The sequence below is a fragment of the Myotis lucifugus genome, unplaced genomic scaffold (genome assembly GCF_000147115.1).
Source record: "Myotis lucifugus unplaced genomic scaffold, Myoluc2.0 scaffold_3, whole genome shotgun sequence".
In the NCBI taxonomy this organism is placed as follows: Eukaryota; Metazoa; Chordata; class Mammalia; order Chiroptera; family Vespertilionidae; genus Myotis; species Myotis lucifugus.
In genome coordinates this window covers 15,691,143-15,713,547 of record NW_005871051.1, presented here as the reverse complement: position 1 = coordinate 15,713,547, position 22,405 = coordinate 15,691,143, and the positions used below count along the sequence as shown (strand labels likewise).

The 22,405-nt window shown below is 36.0% G+C and overlaps 1 protein-coding gene across 1 annotated transcript in view; it reads left to right on the top strand.

The window, feature by feature from the left end:
* Positions 1-22,405, top strand: part of ABCA12 (ATP binding cassette subfamily A member 12) — a 168,026-nt gene that overhangs the window by 66,604 nt on the left and 79,017 nt on the right. Inside the window, exons 6-11 of the mRNA XM_006082487.3 lie at positions 2,299-2,484; positions 3,127-3,305; positions 9,400-9,512; positions 14,718-14,793; positions 18,260-18,378; positions 19,446-19,552. Of these exons, the coding sequence (XP_006082549.1) occupies positions 2,299-2,484; positions 3,127-3,305; positions 9,400-9,512; positions 14,718-14,793; positions 18,260-18,378; positions 19,446-19,552 (780 nt within the window). The remainder of the gene's footprint in view (positions 1-2,298; positions 2,485-3,126; positions 3,306-9,399; positions 9,513-14,717; positions 14,794-18,259; positions 18,379-19,445; positions 19,553-22,405) is intronic.

Genomic DNA, 22,405 nt, shown 5'->3' with positions numbered 1-22,405 from the left:
AGATGTTAAGAAATTAAACTTAAATGCATTTAGGCAGACAAGGTACTCTTCTGTTAACTCTACTTTTTCTTGTTGTCTTTTATCCAGCCAGATTCATACAGTTAGGTTATTTGTTTGGCCCCTGTAAGCATTTGAGTCTTGCTTTATGTGTTCTTCAGAAATTCAGAGGAGGTCATTTTCAATATTTTGCAATAATCTCTCTCTCTTTCTCTCTCTCTCTCTCTCTCTCTCTCTCTCTCTCTCTCTCTCTTCCTCTCTTCCCCTCCTTCCTTCCCTCCCAACACACAAGCATTTTAAATAATATACCCATGTTCATATTTTTTATATGAACATATCTCTAACTTTTATTGTATTTCAGTGACTATAACCACTGCTGCTTAATATGCCTCTGTTAGTTACCCTTGAGTTTGTATTCTGTATAATTAAGGCATCTCAATAAACTGGTTATAAACCAAAGGATAACACAAAAGTGAATGCCAGGAAAGGTACCGTACCTATCAAAGCAATTCAGCCAGTGCTGGTTGAAATGTAAGACTTTCCCCTGCAGTCCAGTCCAGATGCTAAATATCTAGTTTCAATAATCAATAATAGTTGAGATACCCAAAGCACCCCGAGTGGCATAGGGAGCCTCTGCTGTGCCCAGTAATTCTAATTTAAAGCTTTCCCCTCAAATCAGGCTAGTGTATAAACCAGGGAAAGTTATTTTATTCCATTCTATTTCTTCCATGTTGGTTCCTAGAAGCAATCATTCTTGCATTGGATCAGTTAAATTCTTTAACATCTAGAAGAGCAATGCTATCCTCCGAAATACCACTTCATCGTGTTGAAACTCCCAAGTTCTCTTTCTCACATGGAATAAAATTTCAGAATTTTGTAAGGCAGCACAGAATCATATATCCAGTGAGAATAAGTAAAAAATGAAAATTCTATGTATAGATAGATACATATTTTTAGACTAGTTGGAGCAGGGAAGGGATGTAAAAATTAGGGTGACATATTGATGCCTATGTCAGCAGTCTCTGATTCCTCCCTCTTTTTCTTTACTGCTTTCTGCAACCCTTGCAAGAATGAGTAGAGAAATCATTCTGGGGTGAGTTTATGTGCAATGTTAGGGAAGGGACATAGATGAGTGATTAGAAGACCTGGCACTTATATCCTAGAATAAGCGGATCCTGTTTTGTTCCATTACATTTAGAAGTTGTGTCACTAGAGGGCAGAATATAGATTCTGTGATGTAACTTAAGAGGAGAATGAAGTTAGTTGATCATTACTTCACAGAGTTATAAGAATTAATTATTAAGAAGGACCCATTAAATATTATAACTAAATACAATTGGCTCTATAAATATCTAAGCAAGTTCAATAATAGGGAATGTGATCAATATTGTAGCTGAAAATATTGCTGCATCTGTGACTGATCAGTATTGTGAAATATATGGGGGACTTATGATTCCATAATGAAAATGCTTTCCAATTATTTCGGTAATTATATACTTTTATGTATTTTCATATACATGTTTTCTTTTTTCCTTCATATACTAGTACATAATTATTTTTTTCTTTAAAGTTTTTTTTTTATTGATTTTAGAGAAGAATGGAGAGGGAGAAAGAGATAGAAACATCAATGATGAGAGAGAATCATTGATCAGCTGCCTCCTTTATGCCCCCCACTGGGGATTGAGCCCACAATCTGGGCATATGCCCTGACTGGGAATCGAACCATGACCTTCTGGTTCATAGGTTGATGCTCAAACACTGAGCCATGCCAGCTGGGCTTTATGCATAATTCTTAAATAAAATATTTGCTTTACAAATGAAACATAACCCGTGTTTTTCCACTTCTCTGAATAAATACTGTTGGGCTTGAGAATAAACCCTTATGATGCTACTTTTTGGAAGTCTTTCAAAGATCATGGCCAGTTTGCCATTAGGGGTCACAAAGAGTTAGAAAACCTGAGTCTCTGCTGCTAAGTACCAAGAAAACACTAAGCCTTTTAAGCCTGAAGATTTTTGTCAGAAAAGATCTGATGCCTTTAGGTTCTCTGGTCAGAGAGAAGAAATGAGTTCAGTTAAACAAATTATATGAAAATCATTTAAATTGTAACAATGACAAAAATTACTGCATTCACACATTTGATGACTCTTCATGGCCAGGCCCAGTGTCTTTTAGTGTTATTTTGCTATAATGCAGAAACTTAAGATGACTGTTGTGAAAATATATTTCATTAAAGACTGGAACACTTTAATATCTGTATTTACTAACAAAATCATTCCACTCTTCCCACACACATTTTTTAGCTATTAAATCAAAATTCAACTTCAGAAGACATACGAAGAGAGCTGTGTGAGAGCTACCCAGGATACACTGCTGGTTACACCTTCTCTTGGACCACTCTAGGGAAAAATGTTGTAAACAAATTTTGCCTGTCCAATATGACCCTTTTAGAGTCTTCTCTCCAAGAATTAACAAATCAATTCTCTCAGGTGAGTATAAATACTTGATAATAGTAAACATTTTCATATATGAAGTTTTAAGGGTTCTCCACCATAATAAATAATATAAGATCTACTAATGGATAGAGAGAAGATATGACAGTACCTCCCAAACCAGGTCCTGGAGAAAAATAAAAATATTACTCAGAAGCTAATTTTATTTTAAGAAATTAATCTCCAAAAATGTAATTCCAAATATAGCTCTGTTATCCAAACTTTAAATATGCCAATTTCTGTAGGTATAGGGAAAATGCAATTATGTATAAGAACAAAAGAAATAGTTATTGTCTTTTCAAGTCAAGGATGACTTTAAACTGACTACAGTGGTCGGCAAACTCATTAATCAACAGAGCCAAATATCAACAGTACAACGATTGAAATTTCTTTTGAGAGCCAAATTTTTTAAACTTAAACTATATAGGTAGGTACATTGTTATTAACTTAATTAGGGTACTCCTAGGCTTAGGAAGAGCCACACTCAAGGGGCCAAAGAGCCGCAGTTTGCCTACCACTGGGTCACTAACAATTTGAGAGAATGGCTTATGTGAGAATCTAGATGTTTATTGCAATAAGCCATGTGATTACAAATGTTGAAGTCTCATTTTGTCCTGTTTGTGGTTTTATTTTTTAAAGATATCAAGGGACCCCAATAACCAGAAGACAGTATTTCAGGATATGGTCAAAATTCTATCCCTCTTCTCAAAAGTGCAAGAGCAGACAGCTGTGTGGCAGCTTCTCTCTAGTTTTCCAGATGTGTTTCAGAATGACACGACACTAAGCCATGTATTTGATGTTCTTCGAAATGCAAACAGGTAAGAAAATGTAAGAATTGAGATGTTACTATTTATATAAAAAAAGTCTGTTTTTAAAAATATTACTTGTGAGGATCGTTGGTAGGTAGGTAAAATTGGAGCAAATAACCCTTCAGCACCTTATTGCAGATTTTTGTAATGAAGGTAAAGGTGTTAGTTAAGCAAAGAGGAAACACACATTAAGGTCACTAGGGTTATCAAAATATACATGAGAAAGTGAGGAAGAGCACTAATGTTACAACTAGATTGTCAGTTGGTATCCCTGAGTTTCTGAGAAAGAGGTGCATAGCAGGACCAATGGTAGACTGGAACATTGACTCAGGTTCATTCAGGGATAAGAGCTCCATGTATGTAGCATGTAAACTACCTAGGAATAAATATTTCATTGGGTTTTGGTTGACACCATCCAATATGAAACAACCCTGTTTATTAGAGTTTTGAACTGAGTCACCTCAAAGGGATTGGTCTCCCTCCTGTGCTGCCAGGCTATACATGATCTTTCTGACCCTGCATATTGGGTTGGCTTTATTTGACACATAGGACACAAAGATTGGAAAATTTTTGCAGAAGAAACCCCTTTAAAGGTTGCTTTCCTTATAAAAGAGACCAGAGTATGGCCAGCATTTAAAGTTTAATGGAATGGTACTTAGGCTTTGATTGTCCCGTATAGTTAAGTTAAAAATGAGCATTAAAAAAAATCAACAATAACCACATCAACTATCAATCACTGAGTCCCATTACATACCAGACAGTTCACTGGGCCCTTTATAATATCACATTAAGTTCTGCAAGTAAACTATTATTTATTTTATAAATGAGGTAACAGATGGTCATAAAAATTAAATATCTGATGATCATGCAGCTAGGAGGGTTTAAACCTGAGATTTCCAACTCCAGAACACAGGCCTTCTCTCTAATATGTCATTACAGTACACTGTATTCCATCTCTAATGTCTGAAGCACCAGAAAACAGTGTTCTCATCTTCTTTGGAAAGCTTCCAAGAGCTTATGTTTATTCAAAGACCTTATAATAAACCCTTATGCTGGCACATTAATCTCACAACATTAAATCCTCACAACAGTGCTTTGAGATAGAGAAAACAGATATCCCCGTTTTATAGAAGAGGAAATAAAACCTCATGGAGGTCATATGACTTACCAAGGTTCTACAATTAGTAAGTAGCAAAAACAGAACCTGAACTCAAGGAATCTAAGTCCCGTGCTCTTTCCACAATAGCATGTCATAACTAATTTGTAGAAGGAACAACATATTAGGAATTTGATTTTCTAGGTTGGTCCTCATTTTAGCATGTAGGGAAATTTTTACTCACCTAGAATATTTATACTAGATCCTCTTACTACTATTTATTTTCTGTCTTAGAAAAATCAATTAAAGGAGAAGAGAAATTGTATGAATGTATAGTGTAGCAATGAAAAAGTCAAAATAATATTCAGACTACAGTAAGATATTGCTACACACTCACTAGAATGGGTAAAATTTTTAAAGATGGACAACCCCAATTGTTGGCAAGAATGTAGAGCAAATGGCACTCTTATAGCTTGCTAGTTAAAGTGTAAAATGATAAAACCATTTTGGAAAACAGTGTGACAGCTTCTAATGAGGTTAACAGTAGATCCATATAATGTGGTGTTCTATTCTTGGGTGTTTACCAAGAAAATGAAAATGTATGCCTACATGAAGACTTCTATGCTAATGATTATAGCAGGTTTATTCATGATAGCTAAAAATTAGATGATAAAAACAAATATTTGCAAACAGAATGACAACAGTATAGTTTATTTATACATTGGAATTCTACTCAATAATAAAAATAAACAGATCACTGAACCACACAAGATGAATAAATCTTATGAATATCATGCTCATAAAACAACCTAGGCCAAAAAAACAACAACATACAGAATGTGTAGGTATTATATGATTTTATTTGAATGAAGTTCCCAAATTGATAAAATTACTTTAAAGTATTAGAAATCAGATCAGTGTACTTTAGAGCAACTGCTGGGAGAATGAGGAAAAAATTTTTTGGTGGGGTAGGTTTTATCAAAATGCCTGTATCTTTATTAGATGGTGGTTACATCCTATATAATAAAAGCCTAATATACTAAGTGTCTGGTTGACCGTCCGGCCGTTCAAATCAAAGCGTAATATGCTAATGATATGCTAAGGCCGCTCAACCACTTGCTATGACATGCGCACTGACCAACAGGGGGCAGACAGTCGACTGGTCAACCCATTGCTATGACATGCATGACCACCAGGGGGCAGTAGATTAGCTTCCTGCTGGGGTCAGATGGGCCAGCTGAGCGAGATGGGCTGGACATGCCCTGGACATGCCCTGGAGCCCTTCCGTGGTCCTGTCCCGGCTGGCCAACCTCCCATATCTCTCCCAGGCCCAGTGGGATCCCTTGGCCTGGCCTGTGGCCTCTCGCAATCTGGGTCCCCTCGGGGGATGTCAGAGAGCCGGTTTTGGCCCGACCCCACAGGGGGAGCACCGCTCAGCCAGAATCCAGGCTCATGGCTGGCAAGTGCAACAGCAGTGGCAGGAACCTCTCCCACCTCCGCGGCAGCGCTAAGGATGTCTTACTGCCTGTTTAGGCCCACTCCTCCCAGAGAGCGGGCCTAAGATATCAGTCAGACATCCCCCAAGGGCTCCCAGACTGTGAGAAGGTGCAGGCTGGGCTGAGGGACCACCTCCCCCCGCCAAATGCACAAATTTCATGTACCGGGTCTCTAGTAAGTATATAAATTTGGCAAAACTTACTGAACTGTAACCTAGGTACATCATATTGTATGTCGATTATACATCAATGAAATTTGCTTAAAAAACAACAAATAAAAATAAGAAATCTCACAAAATAATATTCAGTAGAAGGTAGAAGTTCCAAATTAATTAATTAACTAAAATCCTTTATTACTTGGTGGAGTATAATACATAGGAAGGACGTTGCACTATGGCCATTTTTATTCTCAAAATTCAAAATAAAATTGTATATTATTGCATTATGCAATAGAGTTTGTTAGGTGATGATTAAAAATGTTGTAAATCAATCTATGTAGTAACAAAGAAGAAAAAAGAAGTAGCTAAAAGAAATAGCTTCAAGTTATTTTTAAAGCAGATGACATTAGACTTTTAACTAATCAGAACAACTCTTTCTTTTTTAAATTGGTCAATATTTATTTATTTATTATTGCTAAAGAATAACATTCATTCTTTTTAATATTATATGCCCTAGCTAAATGTGTTTTTTGACTTAGAAAATTAATTTTTAACCTCATTTAACTTTAACTTAAATTTTAAACACTGACACTTGATACAGTAACTGGTAAACCTTTTAGTATGTTTGGAACAATGTGGGTATGTGAACCTACTTTTTCACCTGTAAATGTAATGAAATCTACATACTCTATAATAAATAAATAAATAAAATACAGATTAAGTATTCTTAAATGAAAATTTACCAACTGAATTGAGATGCTCCTTAAGTATAAAATACAAGGTGAATTTTGAAGACTTAGTATAGTAAAATACTTAAAATGTTTTATTAATAATTTTATATTGATTAAAAGTTGAAATAATATATTTTAGAAGTACTGGGTTAAATAAAATACGTTACTGAAATTAATTTCTTTTTTAACGTGAGTACTAGAAAATTTAAAATTGAATATGTGGCTTATATTATATTTATTTAAAAAGCCCTCATGAACCATTTTTTAAAGTTAATTCTTCTTTACTATTGTTATTAAACTGAATCTCATTAAGAGCCACAATTTCTTCACAGATGACTATATTTTATCATCAAATTACAGTGTCATTGGTTTATTTTATTCTATGAACCCTATAACAATTTTCATCATTTTCTCCAACAACTTTTTTTTTTTATTTTCAAGTTGGCATATAACCAAATCACCAAAATCAGATGATATAATGTTAAGGTTATGACAGAAATTAGCAACAATGAGCAATCATAAAAAAATCAAGAGGGTACATGAAAATATCCATTACTTTCACCACTTATAAGAAGCTATGTGAGATATGAATAACAAAAACTATTTAAAAATATCTTTATTTACGAGGCAACTTGTTCTGGGTAACTTTCATTTTTATATGATGAACAGCAGAAAAAATATATATATGTTAAAATAAAAATATTCTGATCAATGGTTCAAACGATTTTAGAGAAGATGGGGGCCAGGTGTCATTATTTTACATTTTGTAAAATAAAGATAAACTAAGTCTACTGATATTTTATTCATGGTATTAATAACAATAATGCTGACAGTTTTAATGAGTATAAAAATATACTAATGCCAAGTATTCAGTCTTTGAAGGTGTTCCTTTGGACAACAGATCAGATAAGCCTGGCAGCAGGTCTCGTTGGGAGAAGGCTGGCAGATCTAGGGTCTGAGACTGTTTAACTGGTTATATGGTCACCAGGGTTCAGAAACAACTAAAGTCTGAGAACCAGGAAATTCTTGGGGCAAATCTAAAAATGCCTGAGGTGTACAGAGTAGAGATGAAAAGAATAGAGCCACGTCTCTATGGCCAACCACACCGCTGGCATAACAAGGTAACGATGCCTGTGGACTCTGTTAAGAAATGCTCTGCCCTCCTCCTTCCCATGTTGGGGCAAAGTTTCTATTCCAGATGTGAGACGTAGAGTGGAAAGAACATAAACTTTGAAATTAGACAGAACTAGCTCTAGTTATTATTAACTGGATAAAACTGTGTAAGTCATATAACTTTTTCAACTTTCATTGTCCCATCTTCAAAAAGCCAAATAAAATTGACTTTATGGAATTAGTACAGAACTAAATGAAATTATATATATATATATAATTTATATTTATATATTTATATATTTATATATTTATATATAATTTATATGTAAATTATATATATAATATATATAATTTATATATATATACACACACATACATACACACACACAAATACATCATTATCTATATGTATATCCTAATGTTATACTACTAACTAGAAGAAATACAAAACTTAGCACTCTAAATATAGCTTTAATCCATAGAGAGGGAGCTAAAATTAAAATAATCTTAAATAATAAAAATTCTAAAAATATTGTAAAAACCATTAACATATATGCACATATGGTATCTATTGCTAGAGAAAGCTTTTAGTTGGCTGAGAGGCACGGGGAGAACTGTTAGCTAATTTGTACTACATTTGACTTTACAATGGAAAATTGTTAACAGAGCCTTGTGTTCTAGTTACTATTCATGTAAATTAAAGCATTGCCTTAGCTTTGATCATTGGTATATAAATCATAGTATTTATGAAATTCAGACATACATGTACAATGCCAGTATTTTTAAAAATATCTAATGACAAAAAGGGGATTGCGTTTCTTAAGTAATTAATTGCTTTTAAGAAATATGGAATGAAGTCAAGCATAAGTGAATTTTCTGATTGTCTATTTCCAATGCAGACTGCCCATCTTATTGGTAACATTATTATGTCTCCTGGAGAGACAGTGCCATTTAGTCTGGGTATTAATTTTGAGCTACCCCTGGAGGAGTGCCTGTGGGCTACTTAGAGGGCAGAATGAAGTCTTTAATTAGGGCAAGCTCCATTGTTTTTTTCCAAAAACATTACCATTTAGTTAGCAAGAGGTAAATATTTCTCAAGTGCTTAAATAATAATTATTCCTTTATCAGGGTGTGATTTTTCATGAAAATAATCTTCAATATTTAAAATTTTCCTTTACTTAAAAAAAGTGATATCCTTTCATTGGAAGTAACCATTCCTAATCACTTATCTTTAAGTCTTAATTGAAACAACCGATGTGAACTTTGCTCCCTTACTTTTAGGCTCAGGCTTTAAAATCCTGGAAACATGCTCTAATTTATGAAAATTTTGTTGGGATTTTATGCATGAAAAGACAAACATGTAATTTAACAACAAAAGCACCATCTTGTCTTTTTTTTCTGTTATAAGAACATTTTCTCTACTGCAGACATTTTCTCCTTGAATAACCTTTTGTTTCTGCCTGCAAACCCCGAAATGCGATTTGGCTTAATTGTTTTTCTACTTGTTAGTGCGCTGCTGGTCGTGCAGAAGGTTTTTCCACGTCTCACAACTAACGAAGGTTTCAGAACTCTCCATAAATCTGTTAAACATCTGCTGTACACTCTGAACTCCCCAGCTCAAGGTATTGTATTTCCATCTTACTCTATCCTCTTCTGTGTCTCAAAGCCTGTTAGAGTATAAAACAGAGTGCAATGGAAGTAATCATTTATGGATGATATGATTCTTAGGTGGGGGCATATGCTGGACTAAATCTGGACATCTGGCTAATCAGAGTGGAGACAGCGAGAAATGGCCAGAAAAGACACTGTGGCTTTCTAGAGCTTTTATTTAGGTGAAAATCATCTCTCAGCTTGTAAAACTATGTTTATACTTGGTAAGGAAAATAAATATCAGGAGTAAGCCTCAACAGATTTTACCTAGTACTTTTTGGAACACTGAATGGCAGAATTTTTGCCCTCATTTCCAAATGCTGGCTTTTTAATCAGGATGAGTCTTTTATTGGTAAAAATATACCCCTCCACCACCATTTTGAAAATGCATGGTGGACATTGGAGCATGAGTAGATCAGTATAAATCTACTGTCAATCCCAGTGCAAGGCTATAGCATGGTGCTAGTGAGTCCGAAAATATCACCTTTGCATATGTAGAATAGCATCATATACCACACATGAAAACACACACACACACACACACACACACAGATATTTAGGGCTGTAATAAGTCCCTAATTCCCAAGTAAAATGTTCTGTTTGCATTTAGCTTTCCTGAATGAGTTTAGAATTACATCTTCTCACCTGAGTTTGTCAGCTTTTAAATATGTGGTCTTTATCTTTGGATCGACAAATAAGTACCCTGAGAACATCAGGTCACAAGCTGATTACTCATTGTAAGGTCTCAAACCATTAGTTTTCATATGAAAAGCAGGTTTGGAAAGGCCTTGAAGAATTCTCATTGGAGGGTCTAACATATTCTTGGATACTAACTTCTGTTAGTCTAGAGCAGTGGTTCTCAATCTTCCTAATGCTGCAACCCTTTAATACAGTTCCTCATGTTGTGGTGACCCCCAACCATAAAATTATTTTCGTTGCTACTTCATAACTGTAATTTTGCTACTGTTATGAATCGTAATGTAAATATCTGATATGCAGGATGTATTTTCATTGTTACAAATTGAACATAATTAAAGCATAGTGATTAATCACAAAAACAATCTGTAATTATATATGTGTTTTCCGATGGTCTTAGGTGACCCCTGTGAAAGGATCGTTCGACCCCCAAAGGGGTCACGACCCACAGGCTGAGAACCACTTGTCTAGAGCATTTTGCACATCTACAATTACAGAATTAATGACTAGCTTTCAAGATTTTTGTTAAATTCAAGGTCTTAACAAACATGGAGGTGCTGGGAAAAGGCTTACCCTTTTTAAAAAGTCCAGGCCAGAAAACATGACAGTGTACTAACAAACACCAATTCTTTCCTACGTATTTCTTTTTTGTATTTGCATTTTAAAGACTCGAGAACTTCAAGTGTCTCCTTATCATTCTTTTCCTTTCCACCTGCAGACTCACACCTTGTAATTATATAAAGAGATAACATTAAAATAATGTTTTACAGATGACAAAAGCTCATCAGTGCTTTAGAAGCCAGAGGAGTAAGCAGCACTTCTTATTAACTGAGGCAGCAAACCATTTATCCTGGTGAACAATATAATTCAGTATTCCAATATTTTGCATTAGCCATGTCTCATGTCTATGCATATAGTAATAAGTTTTGCATGTATTGAAACATGTCATTGGATGGTCAAGATGACAAGGAAATACATCAAAGAAATGTTTTATTTGAAAACTTGATATGATTAATTAAATTTGTTTTAATTTCCTCCTTGTGACTTCATCAGTCTGAGAACATCAATGCGGTGGTTTTAATGTCAATTCCTAAAGGTTATTAAGCCCAAGTCCCTACCTGCTTATGTAGAAACTTTCTGGACTTTGAAAAATCTTTCTAGGTATTTGAGGAAATCTTTCAGGAAACCTGAACTTGTCGCTGAGGGCTCAACCAGCGACCAACAGCTCAGGGGTCTCTAACACCCAGTACAGCCTCCTGCCACATTGCCAGGCCACCCCGGGCTCATTATTCATGGCATTGAGCCGTATTTGTGAAGGGAACACATTTTCTCCCTTGGCTTTGCCTTCAGTTAAGCTGGAGTGGGGTGGTATCTCATAGCAGAGTTGTTGGGTCCTCTCTAACATATGACAGGGCTAATAGAGTTTTGGAAATCTCACATCACTCATTCAAAGAAGGACAATAAAAAGGTAGTACTTTTTGTATCAATGATAAGTGCTTTGTTATCTTAAGTCCCTTTTATCATCAAGACAACTCCATGAATACAGTTATTAACCCATTTTTACAGACAAAGAGACTGAGGCAAAGGGAGGTGGGGCACTTCGCCTATGTGCTACATTCAGCAAGTAAAACTAAATCCTGGACCTATGTCCAAAGCCGGGTCCCTTGAGCTCTTTGCTAGATGGCCTCACTCCTGTTTACACACTTGATTCCAGGATATCTCATGCAAGTACCTGCCACCACCAAACCTCCGAATGGCTCCACTTTCAGTCACTGATGGAGTTTGACTCATTGTTCCAGATTCCTTCCACATGATACATTTCCCCACAGCTGTCCCCTCATTCTTCTCCTCACACTGGTTTCTACAATCTTCTCCCCTCCCCATGTCTATTTCTGATTCAACCTTGATTATGAACATACTTCAAGGTTTCTTCAGGAGCCTACTCAGCAACCATGAAAATATAGAGATGCTAATAGACACTTGGGGAAAAGTTTGTCTCCTAACTTCCTGTGTTAAGGAATCTAGTCCTCAGCTCTGCCGAAGCAAGGCTCCCTGCTTTGGAGTTTAGTATTTAGCATTTCCATTGATAAATAATGAATTTTGAGAGCAAAGATTACTTTTGTGACTTGCTGAAGTTTGCTTTTTTGCAAAGTAGTAAATTATATGAAACTAGAGGCCCCGGTACATGAAAATTCATGCACTGGAGGGGGCTGCCTCAGCCTGGCCTGCCCCCTCTCACAGTCCAGGAGCCCTCAGGGGTGAGAGGCAACCCGGTGATTAGGGGAAGGTGATGCCCCATCACACTTCTGCTGCTGCCACTGCCAGCAGCACAAGCCTCAGCCGGCCCTGGTTACCTAAGCCTCAGGTGGCCCTGGGTGACTGGGCAGCCACCATCCTAAGCTTGCCCGCTCCTCGGGGGTAGGCTGGGCAGCCGACATCCAAGGCTTGCCTGTGCCTCGGGCCAGCCCTGGGTGGCTGGAGGGCTGAGGGCAGTTCCGGCCCCACCATGCGCCTGCCACACCCCCCAGGTGGGCTGAAAGGACTGGGGGACTCCAGTGGGGCTGAGGAGACTGGGCGCCACCATCTTGTGGCTATGGGCACTGCCATCTTTGTGATAGAGTGACAGTCAATTTGCATATTCCCTCTTTATTAGATAGGATTATATCTTTAAATAGAAAGTCATTTTTACTGGTAAAAGAGGTTACCTGTGCACTAGATTACTTTGTATGTCTATGGGCACCATTTTTAAAATATGTCTAAGTCTATAAATTAAAAACAGTAAAATCTCACTTTTTAAAGGTCTGTAACATTTCCCACTTTGTTAAAGCCTATTTAATGTAGTATTTTTATCAGGATACTTTATAGTCCAGAAGCAAAAGTGGTCAGAGGGAAAAGTGCCTACTAACATCAGGCCTAAGTTTATCATTGATGTACAAAGTTAATTCTATTAGGTACTCATTTTAGTAGCCTGATGAGGAAGAGAAACTCCATGCAACATATTATACAAATGCCACTGAACATGATCAGTATCACTTTAGAGTTTGAAGTGAGAACTATTTGTCTTAGAAAAATGGCTTTATATACTTTTACATTACAAAAGTATAAATCTCAACAGAGTCCTATCCTTGACTCTTCTCTATATAGATGCCAATAAATAATCAGTTTTACCATTATTAATTAGGTTTATTTATTCTGCATATCTTTATTCATGGTCCTTTAGCCCACTGATGCGTTGCTATCATTAGAGCAATAACATTCAGCTGCACCTTGAGCTGAACGTAAGAAAACTCCGCTCTGCTGAACAGGAAAACTGAAAAAGCCACCCTGCCAGTGACTAGGGATGGAGCAAACATTACTCAAACATGACTGATGCAGAGATAGACAAGGAGGTCTTTAATTCTGTGATACTCTTTTACACACGTTCTAATTTAAATAGACCACATGATCAGCACTGGGAAAGCATGGATGAGTGCATTGTTGTGCACTAGGACCTTTTCAGAAGGCCATAGGACACTCCAACTAGAGACAATGGTAGAACTATTAGTGCTGGTAATAAAATTTTCCATTGAAAACGATTAAGCCAGTGTTAAAATGACAGCACTGAAACATAATGAATTATTTATAAGGAATAAGTAGTGACAGAAGAGAAGACTAAAATAAGTGATAGTGTTTTCCTAAAGGGGCTGAATGAAAGTGCTGGATTTATGATGTTTTTATTTATGCAGTAACCATTTCAAATATTTTCACTTTCAATTTTCAATGTGAATGCTATTGCACACTTACTGTTTAATGATACAACGTTATGCGGCAAGCTGAATCAGCAACCTATTTGACTTCTGGGGGCAATTCTCAACGTTAAATTAGATCTTCACATATGGCTTCCAACACACCCAACTTAGTGATTACCTTCCGCACTCCAAACCTTCATATTATTTGAAACCACTCAGAATTCTGTTTAAATTGGCCAATTTGCATTCACAGCTGCATTCAATTGAAGTCAGAGGCTGCTTTTTGAAAGATGAAAAATGTCGATTAGTGATGACAGATGTTCCTAAGTTCTAGACAACTTAGGCAAAGAAAACCCAGTGATCCATGACTGTAATTGGCTTCATTTGATTAACAAGGCACATGGTAGTCAATCTGCATTATACTATTCAAGAATCATCTATGCATTCAGGTCTTAGGATAAAATAATATAAATGGTTTGATGCACAAAGAAATAATTTGTTATAAATGCATGTACTTGACCAGTAGGATTATTTTGATTAGTAGTCATCTATTTCCTATAAATATCCTAAATGTTTTTTTTTCTTTTAACAAAAAGAGCATAGGCATTACTTGTAAAATCCTTTGGAGAAAAATTCTGCAGATTTTCTGCATTTTTCCCCCTTTAATTTGACCTGAGAAGATATTTGTTAAGAAATATAACTACTGTAAGGAAACATGTTAAATATTGACCTATATGAATGTTATTACTGTAGGCACCTCTGATAATACAACGCATACATGGAACGAAGAAGATGCCCAGTCACTTTCTCCAAGCAGCCTGGCTGCACAGTAAGTCTTTTTCTGTTTGTTTGTTGGTTTGTTTTTTTCTAAATTGGTAGGAAAGCTGGCTGAATCAAAACAATTCATAGGCACAATTCAATCCTGCATGTAAGACTATGGAATAGAAAAGTCAATTCTTGATTAATTAAAGAAAAGGGTATAGTTGAAGTGTACTAATGTTGATACTTATTGGGATCTCATTTCAATTCTAAGATTACATAAGTAGATCCAATGTGTCCTATCTGGATTGGTTGTCTTATGTCTATGAGGAAATCTAGACGAAGGTTCAATTTCCAACCCTTTTTGAGGTTTTTCATCATGAAAAATGTATAACCTTCCAATTTTTTTTACATTACTATTTATTTAAGTTTTTAAAACAAAACTATTTCTTATACCCAGTCAAGGTAATGCAAAAATGTATTTGCTTCAGTAGTATTCTGGGAGCAAACCTGTTTGTAGGTAATTTAATATTGGACTCTTATTGGGGCATGCAAATATGTCATCCCAGATATAGGCAGGGGAAATGATAGCAGCAACCTTGGTTGCTAAGGACCATTAATATAAGTAGCTCCCTGTAATGACTGTAACAATTATTGTAGGAAATACAAGCAGTTGCCTGTTGAAGCTGATTGAAGTAAATTCCTAGCTCAGGGCAAATTTAGAGACTAGATGGCCTGCTATGTAAAGGTTGTTTAGGCTTGATAAATTATTGAATTTTTTTATTTTAGTCCCAAAGGATATATTTCTATGCTAATGGAAATTTGTACAAATAAAAACAAATAGTAGGACTTATTTGTAACCATTAATGTTTTTCTAAAATAAAATGCATTTAGTTGTTTATAATATTTCTATTATTGAACAAGAAGTTCTCCAACTCTGGGTAATTCTAGGCAAAATTCTTCCATAAACCATCTCCTATTTCTGTTTCCACCTCTCTTCACCTCTAAAGTAGCTGAATCAGATGCTTTTCCCAGAGCAATCAAGCAGCCCTGGGACATTCCCCCTTGTTAGGATGCCATGTTCCAGATGGTTTTATAGCCATCAAAATAATTTTTTAAAAAGCCTTGAATTGAGACAACGGAATGGTTATTGCTGAGGCCAGGTATCTTTACCAGAGCCTCGAGGCATCCATAGCATTGAGAATACTAGCACTTAAGACCTGCAAATGCTACAGTAAACATAGTTAGCTGCTGACAGCTATCTGACAGTTTATTAGGAAGAATTCAGTACTTTTAAGATGGTTCTTGTTGAGATTGATAAAATGAAGGGATTTTTTTATTTTTGGACTTTCTTGGTCCAGAATTTTCTAAAGAAAGCTGCTCAAAAATATTTTTTTCTTAGCTCTTCTTCCTCCTCATTATTTTTGTTCTAAGATTATTGTTGTTGTTGTTGTTGTTGTGTGTGTGTGTGTTGCGCACTCATTCATGCACACATCCGCAAGCTCGTCTTCTTATAAGTATGCTTGGGAAGTAGATAGAATTATATAGAAAGGACCCATATATTAAATTGTTTGAAAAAATAATTGGATGTTTATGCCAGGACAGTGGCACATAGATATGGAATCTTAATTTGGGGAGTATATTAAATCCAACCTCAACAATCTTGTCCATCAAATGTTCTTTAGGAAACTAAGAGAATGGCTTAGATAATATTTCAAGGTCACTCCTAGTGCAGCATTTTTTTTTATTTTAAGCTTGAAATTTTATCATGAGAATCTTCTATGCCACTCCATTTAGAAGGTTAGGCCAATATTTTGCTATTGAGCGCTGCACCGGGATGGGAATGGCTTTATGCTATAATAACTGTGACAGAAAAGAAGACAAACACAAAAGAAAGAAAGGCAGTATCTAAGAGAGAGCCTCTGTTCAAAAATATGCCTAAACAAAAGCAAGAGCTTTGGGGGATGGTTGCTGTTGTTTTTAATATGAAGGCTATGGATTATAGTGAAATGAAAATCAGCCATCTGATCAATTAGCTGTGCTCTGACTGCCACATTAGAGACTTTTCTTGACATAGATTTTTTTTAAAGTCCCTCAAGGACCCAGTGTTGTTAACCCGCATCTAAGCACTCTGAAACTTCTTTAATGTTAATGTATACATTTCCTTACATGTTTCCTAGCTATGCCAGGATAAGTCTCTTCCTTTAGTATTTGAAAATCAAAGTTAAACACATCTGACAAAAGTAGTTAATTTGTGTATTGTACAGTTTGATTCACAGTAGATGGCCCCAAAGCATTCATTGACATTTATTCTATCTCTACCATAACAAAATTCAACAGTAGACATTAAGGGAAGAAGTTATAAAATAAATAAACAGCCTCATAGTTGAAGTGAAGAGCATGCATAACTCACACATTTATTCATTTACATACATATACCCCCCAAATATAAGACTATGTTCTCATATGCCAGTCAAAAAGAAACCATAGAGTGGTTAATTTGGGAACACTAAATTGGTTGTTTCTTTACATTTTTCCTTATCTTTTTTTCTTTTCTATTGAGTTTATTGGAATGACGCTGGTTAATAAAATTATACAGGTTTCAGGTGCACAATTCCACAACACATCATCTGTACACTGTATTGTATGTTCATCACCCCAAGTCAAGTCTCCTTCCATCACCATTTATCCTTTCTTTATCTTCCTCCACCTCTCTCTCCACCTCCCCCCAGCAATCACCACACTGTTGTCATGTTGAATTGGATATTTTTAAAAAAGGAACATATACTGTTTAATTGGATGCCTCTCTTTCACTTTAATTACAATGAAATGAATTTATTTTGGGAATGATATAGATGTAAAGGATATAGTAGATTATCTAGCCCCTTACCTCTCATTGGACAAGAGAAGAAACTGAGGCATGGTGTGGGGTTGCAAGGCTTAGAGAGAAAATATAAAAAACTAAAAATAAAAAACACAAGACTCACAGGACATACTTTTGTTGAAAAATTATGTCCAGCCCATGATTGTCAGTGGTAGAGCGTCAACCTGTGAACCAGGAGTTCATGGTTCAATTCCTGGTCAGGACACATGCCTGGGTTGTAGGCTCGATCCTGTGGGGGGGGGGGGGGTGTGTGCAGGAGGCAGCTGATCAGTGATTCTCTCTCATCATTGATGTTTCTATCTCTCCCTCTCCCTCTCCCTTCCTCTCTGAAATCAAAGAAAAAATATTTTTTTAAAAAAGAAAACTATTTATTGTTTATACGAAATTCAAGTTTAACTAGGAGTTATGTATTTTATCAGGCACCCCTAGCCCAGTGAGTTTTTTTTCCCCATAAATGTGTCTAAAATTATCTTACATCATTTATGATTGAATGTTAAAATAATTAAATATGCTGATTATGCTCATGGGAAAGGTAAGTGCTCAGAGAACCCAGAGTCCTGCTGCTTCACATGCCAACACCAGGGACTCAAATCAAAATGACTTCGCTTTATTTCTATATGCTTAATTTACACATTCTTTTCCACTTCTATAGGCTCCTACTACTAGAAAACTTTGAAGATGCCCTCTTAAATATATCGGCAGATAGTCCTTATATTCCTTACTTGGCATGTGTGAGAAATGTCACTGACAACTTGGCCAGGGGATCACAAGGTAATATTTCTCTTAACAGTCAAAGCACTGCTCAAGTTTTCTAATTCTGTTCTGAAGTAGTAAGTCTTTCAAGATGTTTGCTTAAAAAGGAAAGAGAATTTACACATCTTGTTTCCATATGCATCAGTTTACTTTGGTGGTTTGATATATATGAAGGGAATATGTAATCAGATTATTATATTGTTCTCTTGCTGCTGCTAGTACAAACTTTCCAAAGGCCCATAGTCCTTAAGGATTCACTCAACCCTTCATAACATTTTTTGTGCCCTTGATAATCTCAATTGTAAAAAGAAGAAGAAGAAGAAGAAGGAGGAGGAGGAGGAAGAGGAGGAGGAGGAGGAGGAAGAGGAGGAGGAGGAGGAGGAGGAGGAGGAGGAGGAGGAGGAGGAGGAGAATAGTGACGTCCAAAAGCAGATGTAAATTACATAAACAAAGGAATTTTTGTGGCAGACTATTTTTTACTTCCTACATTTGCACACTTTATTTTCAGTTTTCTGCCTACACATGCAACCATAAAAATTGCACTTAATCAAATGTGGTTTCTTTTCTTTTCCTTTAAAGAGAAAATATCTATGTTCTCACATTTGATAGGAAATAGGTTTTCCCTTTTCCTACACCAAAGACATTTTTGAGACTTAATGGCAAGCAAATAGCATAACAAATAATTACACGTGGTCTCTGTGTAGCAGGTATGAATTAATCGAGGTTGCTGGGGCATGTTTGTGTCACAGTGATTACACAGCCTATTCTCCCCAAATACTCCAACTTAATAGCAGATCTAAAAGTCATAAACAAAAACAGTCATTCACAGAGAGCCAAAACTGCTTAGCAACTTCCCTAGAAATATTTTGTCTCTAAGCAGAATACCTGAATATTTCTAAAATAGTGAACTCTGTAGTCTCCATTGTTCAAAAAAAAAAAGGTTACATTTTCACTCGTCTTCTGTTTAGATAGAACTAGACTATTATTTTAGAAAAGCAATAAATTAGGATAAAGGTATCTTTCAAATTCGTTTCCTAAATGATTTTGCAATTCACATAACGTAACTTCTCTTCCCTCCTTTACAGAAAATTTAAGGCTCCTGCAGTCCACAATTCGATTTAAAAAATATTTTCTTCAAAATGGTTCTTATGAGGATCACTTCCCTTCATTTCCTGAAGTCCTAAAATCAAAAGTAAGCCCTGAAAGCAAAAAATAAACCTCAACCTTTCCTGTTGTCCTTTATCAAGGTGGCTTTTAGTTTAAGTTTTAAATCTGTATCTTCATAAATGTGGGTTCTATTTGGACTCTAGATTCATGCTAGAAAAGTGTGAGAGAGTGTGCTGGTGTTATATAACAATATTTTGTGCTGGTGTTTATAACAATATTTTGTTTTTAATCAATGGATGTCTTTGCATGAAATGACCCATAAGAGCCGAGTTACAGTGTACATACACATAAAAGAATGACTAATAATATGGTTATCTCATAAAGTGTCATGATTTAAAACATTCATAATATTATTTCTAATTTGAGTTGTCCTTAGTTTTTAAAACTATAAAATTTGATTTCAAAAGCTGATGTTTTAGACTTCACAGTGTACAGAAAACCTCAGGAGTTGCCTCACCTTATTTTTATTGTTATCATCATAAGAAGAAACGAACAACATATTAGAATGTATGACATCGAAAAAAGGGGAGAAAGCAACAACAAAACTTTAAAACTCAGAAGTTTGTCTGAATTGGTTCATGTTTATTTGTCAATTATTCTTTGCTTAGCTCATGTATATAGTATGCAGGTTATCATGAAATTCACTTCATTTCTTAAAATAACTCTATTAAATTCTGAAAGCAGATTTCCTAGTATGAACAGCAGTTTAATATGATTTATGTAGTCAGGGATAAAGTAAAATTAGAGCTAGTTTATTCAGGGCAAGCAAGATGACTTGCTGTAGAGTCAACATGGTGTAATTAAGCAGACATCCAAATCATATGTCCATGAATATTGCAAATATATATGCTGGTTAAATTACCTACATTGAAGTCCTAGTCTTCCACAAATCAACATTTATAATGTACTTAATTTAGCACTATCTTGATTTGTTTGGTCAAATGAGAAAGAAGTTGTGCATTCATCTGGAAAATTTCTACTCTCCTTCAAGGACAAGTTTAAATGTCATTCCAGTAATATTAGAGTATCGCCTTTCTCCCTATTCCTCAGCCAGCATAATGACTTTGTGTGCATATAATATTTATCCATTCTTCCATTCCATCCATCATCTGCATTCACATAATACTAATCTATCTCTTTAAAATACATAATCTCCATTTGTCAAATTCTTATAATCAATTGGAGTCCAATAATTATAACCCAGTGAGGTCAGTGCTGTGGTATGTGGAAGGACAGGATTCTGTGTATGGAGGTGGGATAGCTAAGTCAGATTGCAGGAGATGGACGTGGAGAGACAATTTCATGGAGGAGATCATGTTTACTATGAGACTTGCAGGACCGTGTAGAAAGAGGCTACAATTCTACATTCCAGACATAGAGACCTACATTTGTAAGAAGACACAGGTTACCTGGAGTCATGGTGTCAAGCTTGAGCACAAGGTGCCTGTGGGAGAAACTGGGCCCAGATTACAAAGGCCTCTTTGTGCTTAGTCAGAGGGTTTGGATCTGATCCTGAAAGTTGCGAATTTTAAGAAGGTGATATTTGCATTTTAGAAAGAGCTCTCTCTGGGAGAATTGTGGGGGATAGATCGGAGGAAAGCAAAATAGGTGATATTTGAAGTAACCTAAGCAAAAATTGAGACCCGGCACTGTGTCAGTGGCAGAGAATGAGAAGGAAGAGACAGTTTCAAGAATGTTGTAGGAGTTTAAGTTGACAGGAAATGGCAGCCAGTGAGGGGTGAGGCATAAGGAAGTTTCTGATGACAGTGACATTTCTGGGTTTTGGAACTTATTACTTAGCACTATAATTTGTTGTATAGATAGAATCTATTTCCCTCAATAAAGTGTAAACTCTGATTAAATTATACCGCTGCATCTCTAAAGCCCCTAGCACATAGAAGGAGCTTAAGGCGTGACTTTTGAATGTTATGAATAAATGGGGGTGTTAAAGTAGAGCCCTGGCAATGTAATTGTGTTACCTGGGCAATTACTCACTGTAGTTCTCAACTTGGGAAAGTAACCGGGCAGTATACAATATACACTAGGGAAATGGGAAGGAAGCATTCGAGTAAGGAATGGGAATAGAGCTAAGAATAATTTAAAACAGCATCCACATTTTTAATGTACTGTTCTAGTAGAGGGTTATTTTAAGAAAAAAATCTAGAAGCATGGAAATAAACTACAATTTTATCCCTTGGGTAGAAAATGTATTGTCATTTATAAAAGCATGAGTGCTGTTTGCCATTGACAGAACCATTCAGTCCAAGACTATAAGCTCCACGAGGGATGTTGCTAAGTTTGTCCATTTAGTGTTATATCCTCTGCACCTGGTGTAGAGTCTGACTCATGGAAAATATTCAGTGCATATCACTGAAAAATGAAGACAAACTCCTAGAGCTTTACAATAAGAGGTGCCTTTACTTCCCTGATTTGCCTGTCATTTGTTGGTGACTTTTCCTCCGTTCCCATCCCTCGGTTCTTGCCCTAACTTTCTACTCTAGAACTTTATGTTTTCTCGTCCCTTCATTGTTTATTTTATGCCTTTTTCTTTCCAGTCTCTTTGGTGGGAAGGATAAATTCATGACTGGGGAACTATAAATGTTGTAGATATTCTCCATATTGAGCAGAAATATAGATAACACAATATTTGTATTGTAACACTTTTACATTTTTAAGTAGTCCCCTTTCCCCTGCAAAGAGGCCAGGAGTCTTGCTGTTTTATCGTTTTTATGCTTACAATATTTTGAGCTGTACGCCATCATGCCACTTACAATCCTGATTGAGATGATTTTGGGAACCATAGGCACTGGGGCATTCAGTTGCAGAGGAACATGGAGTTAGTTATGGGTCATTGTTCAAGTATAGACCTACACCCTTG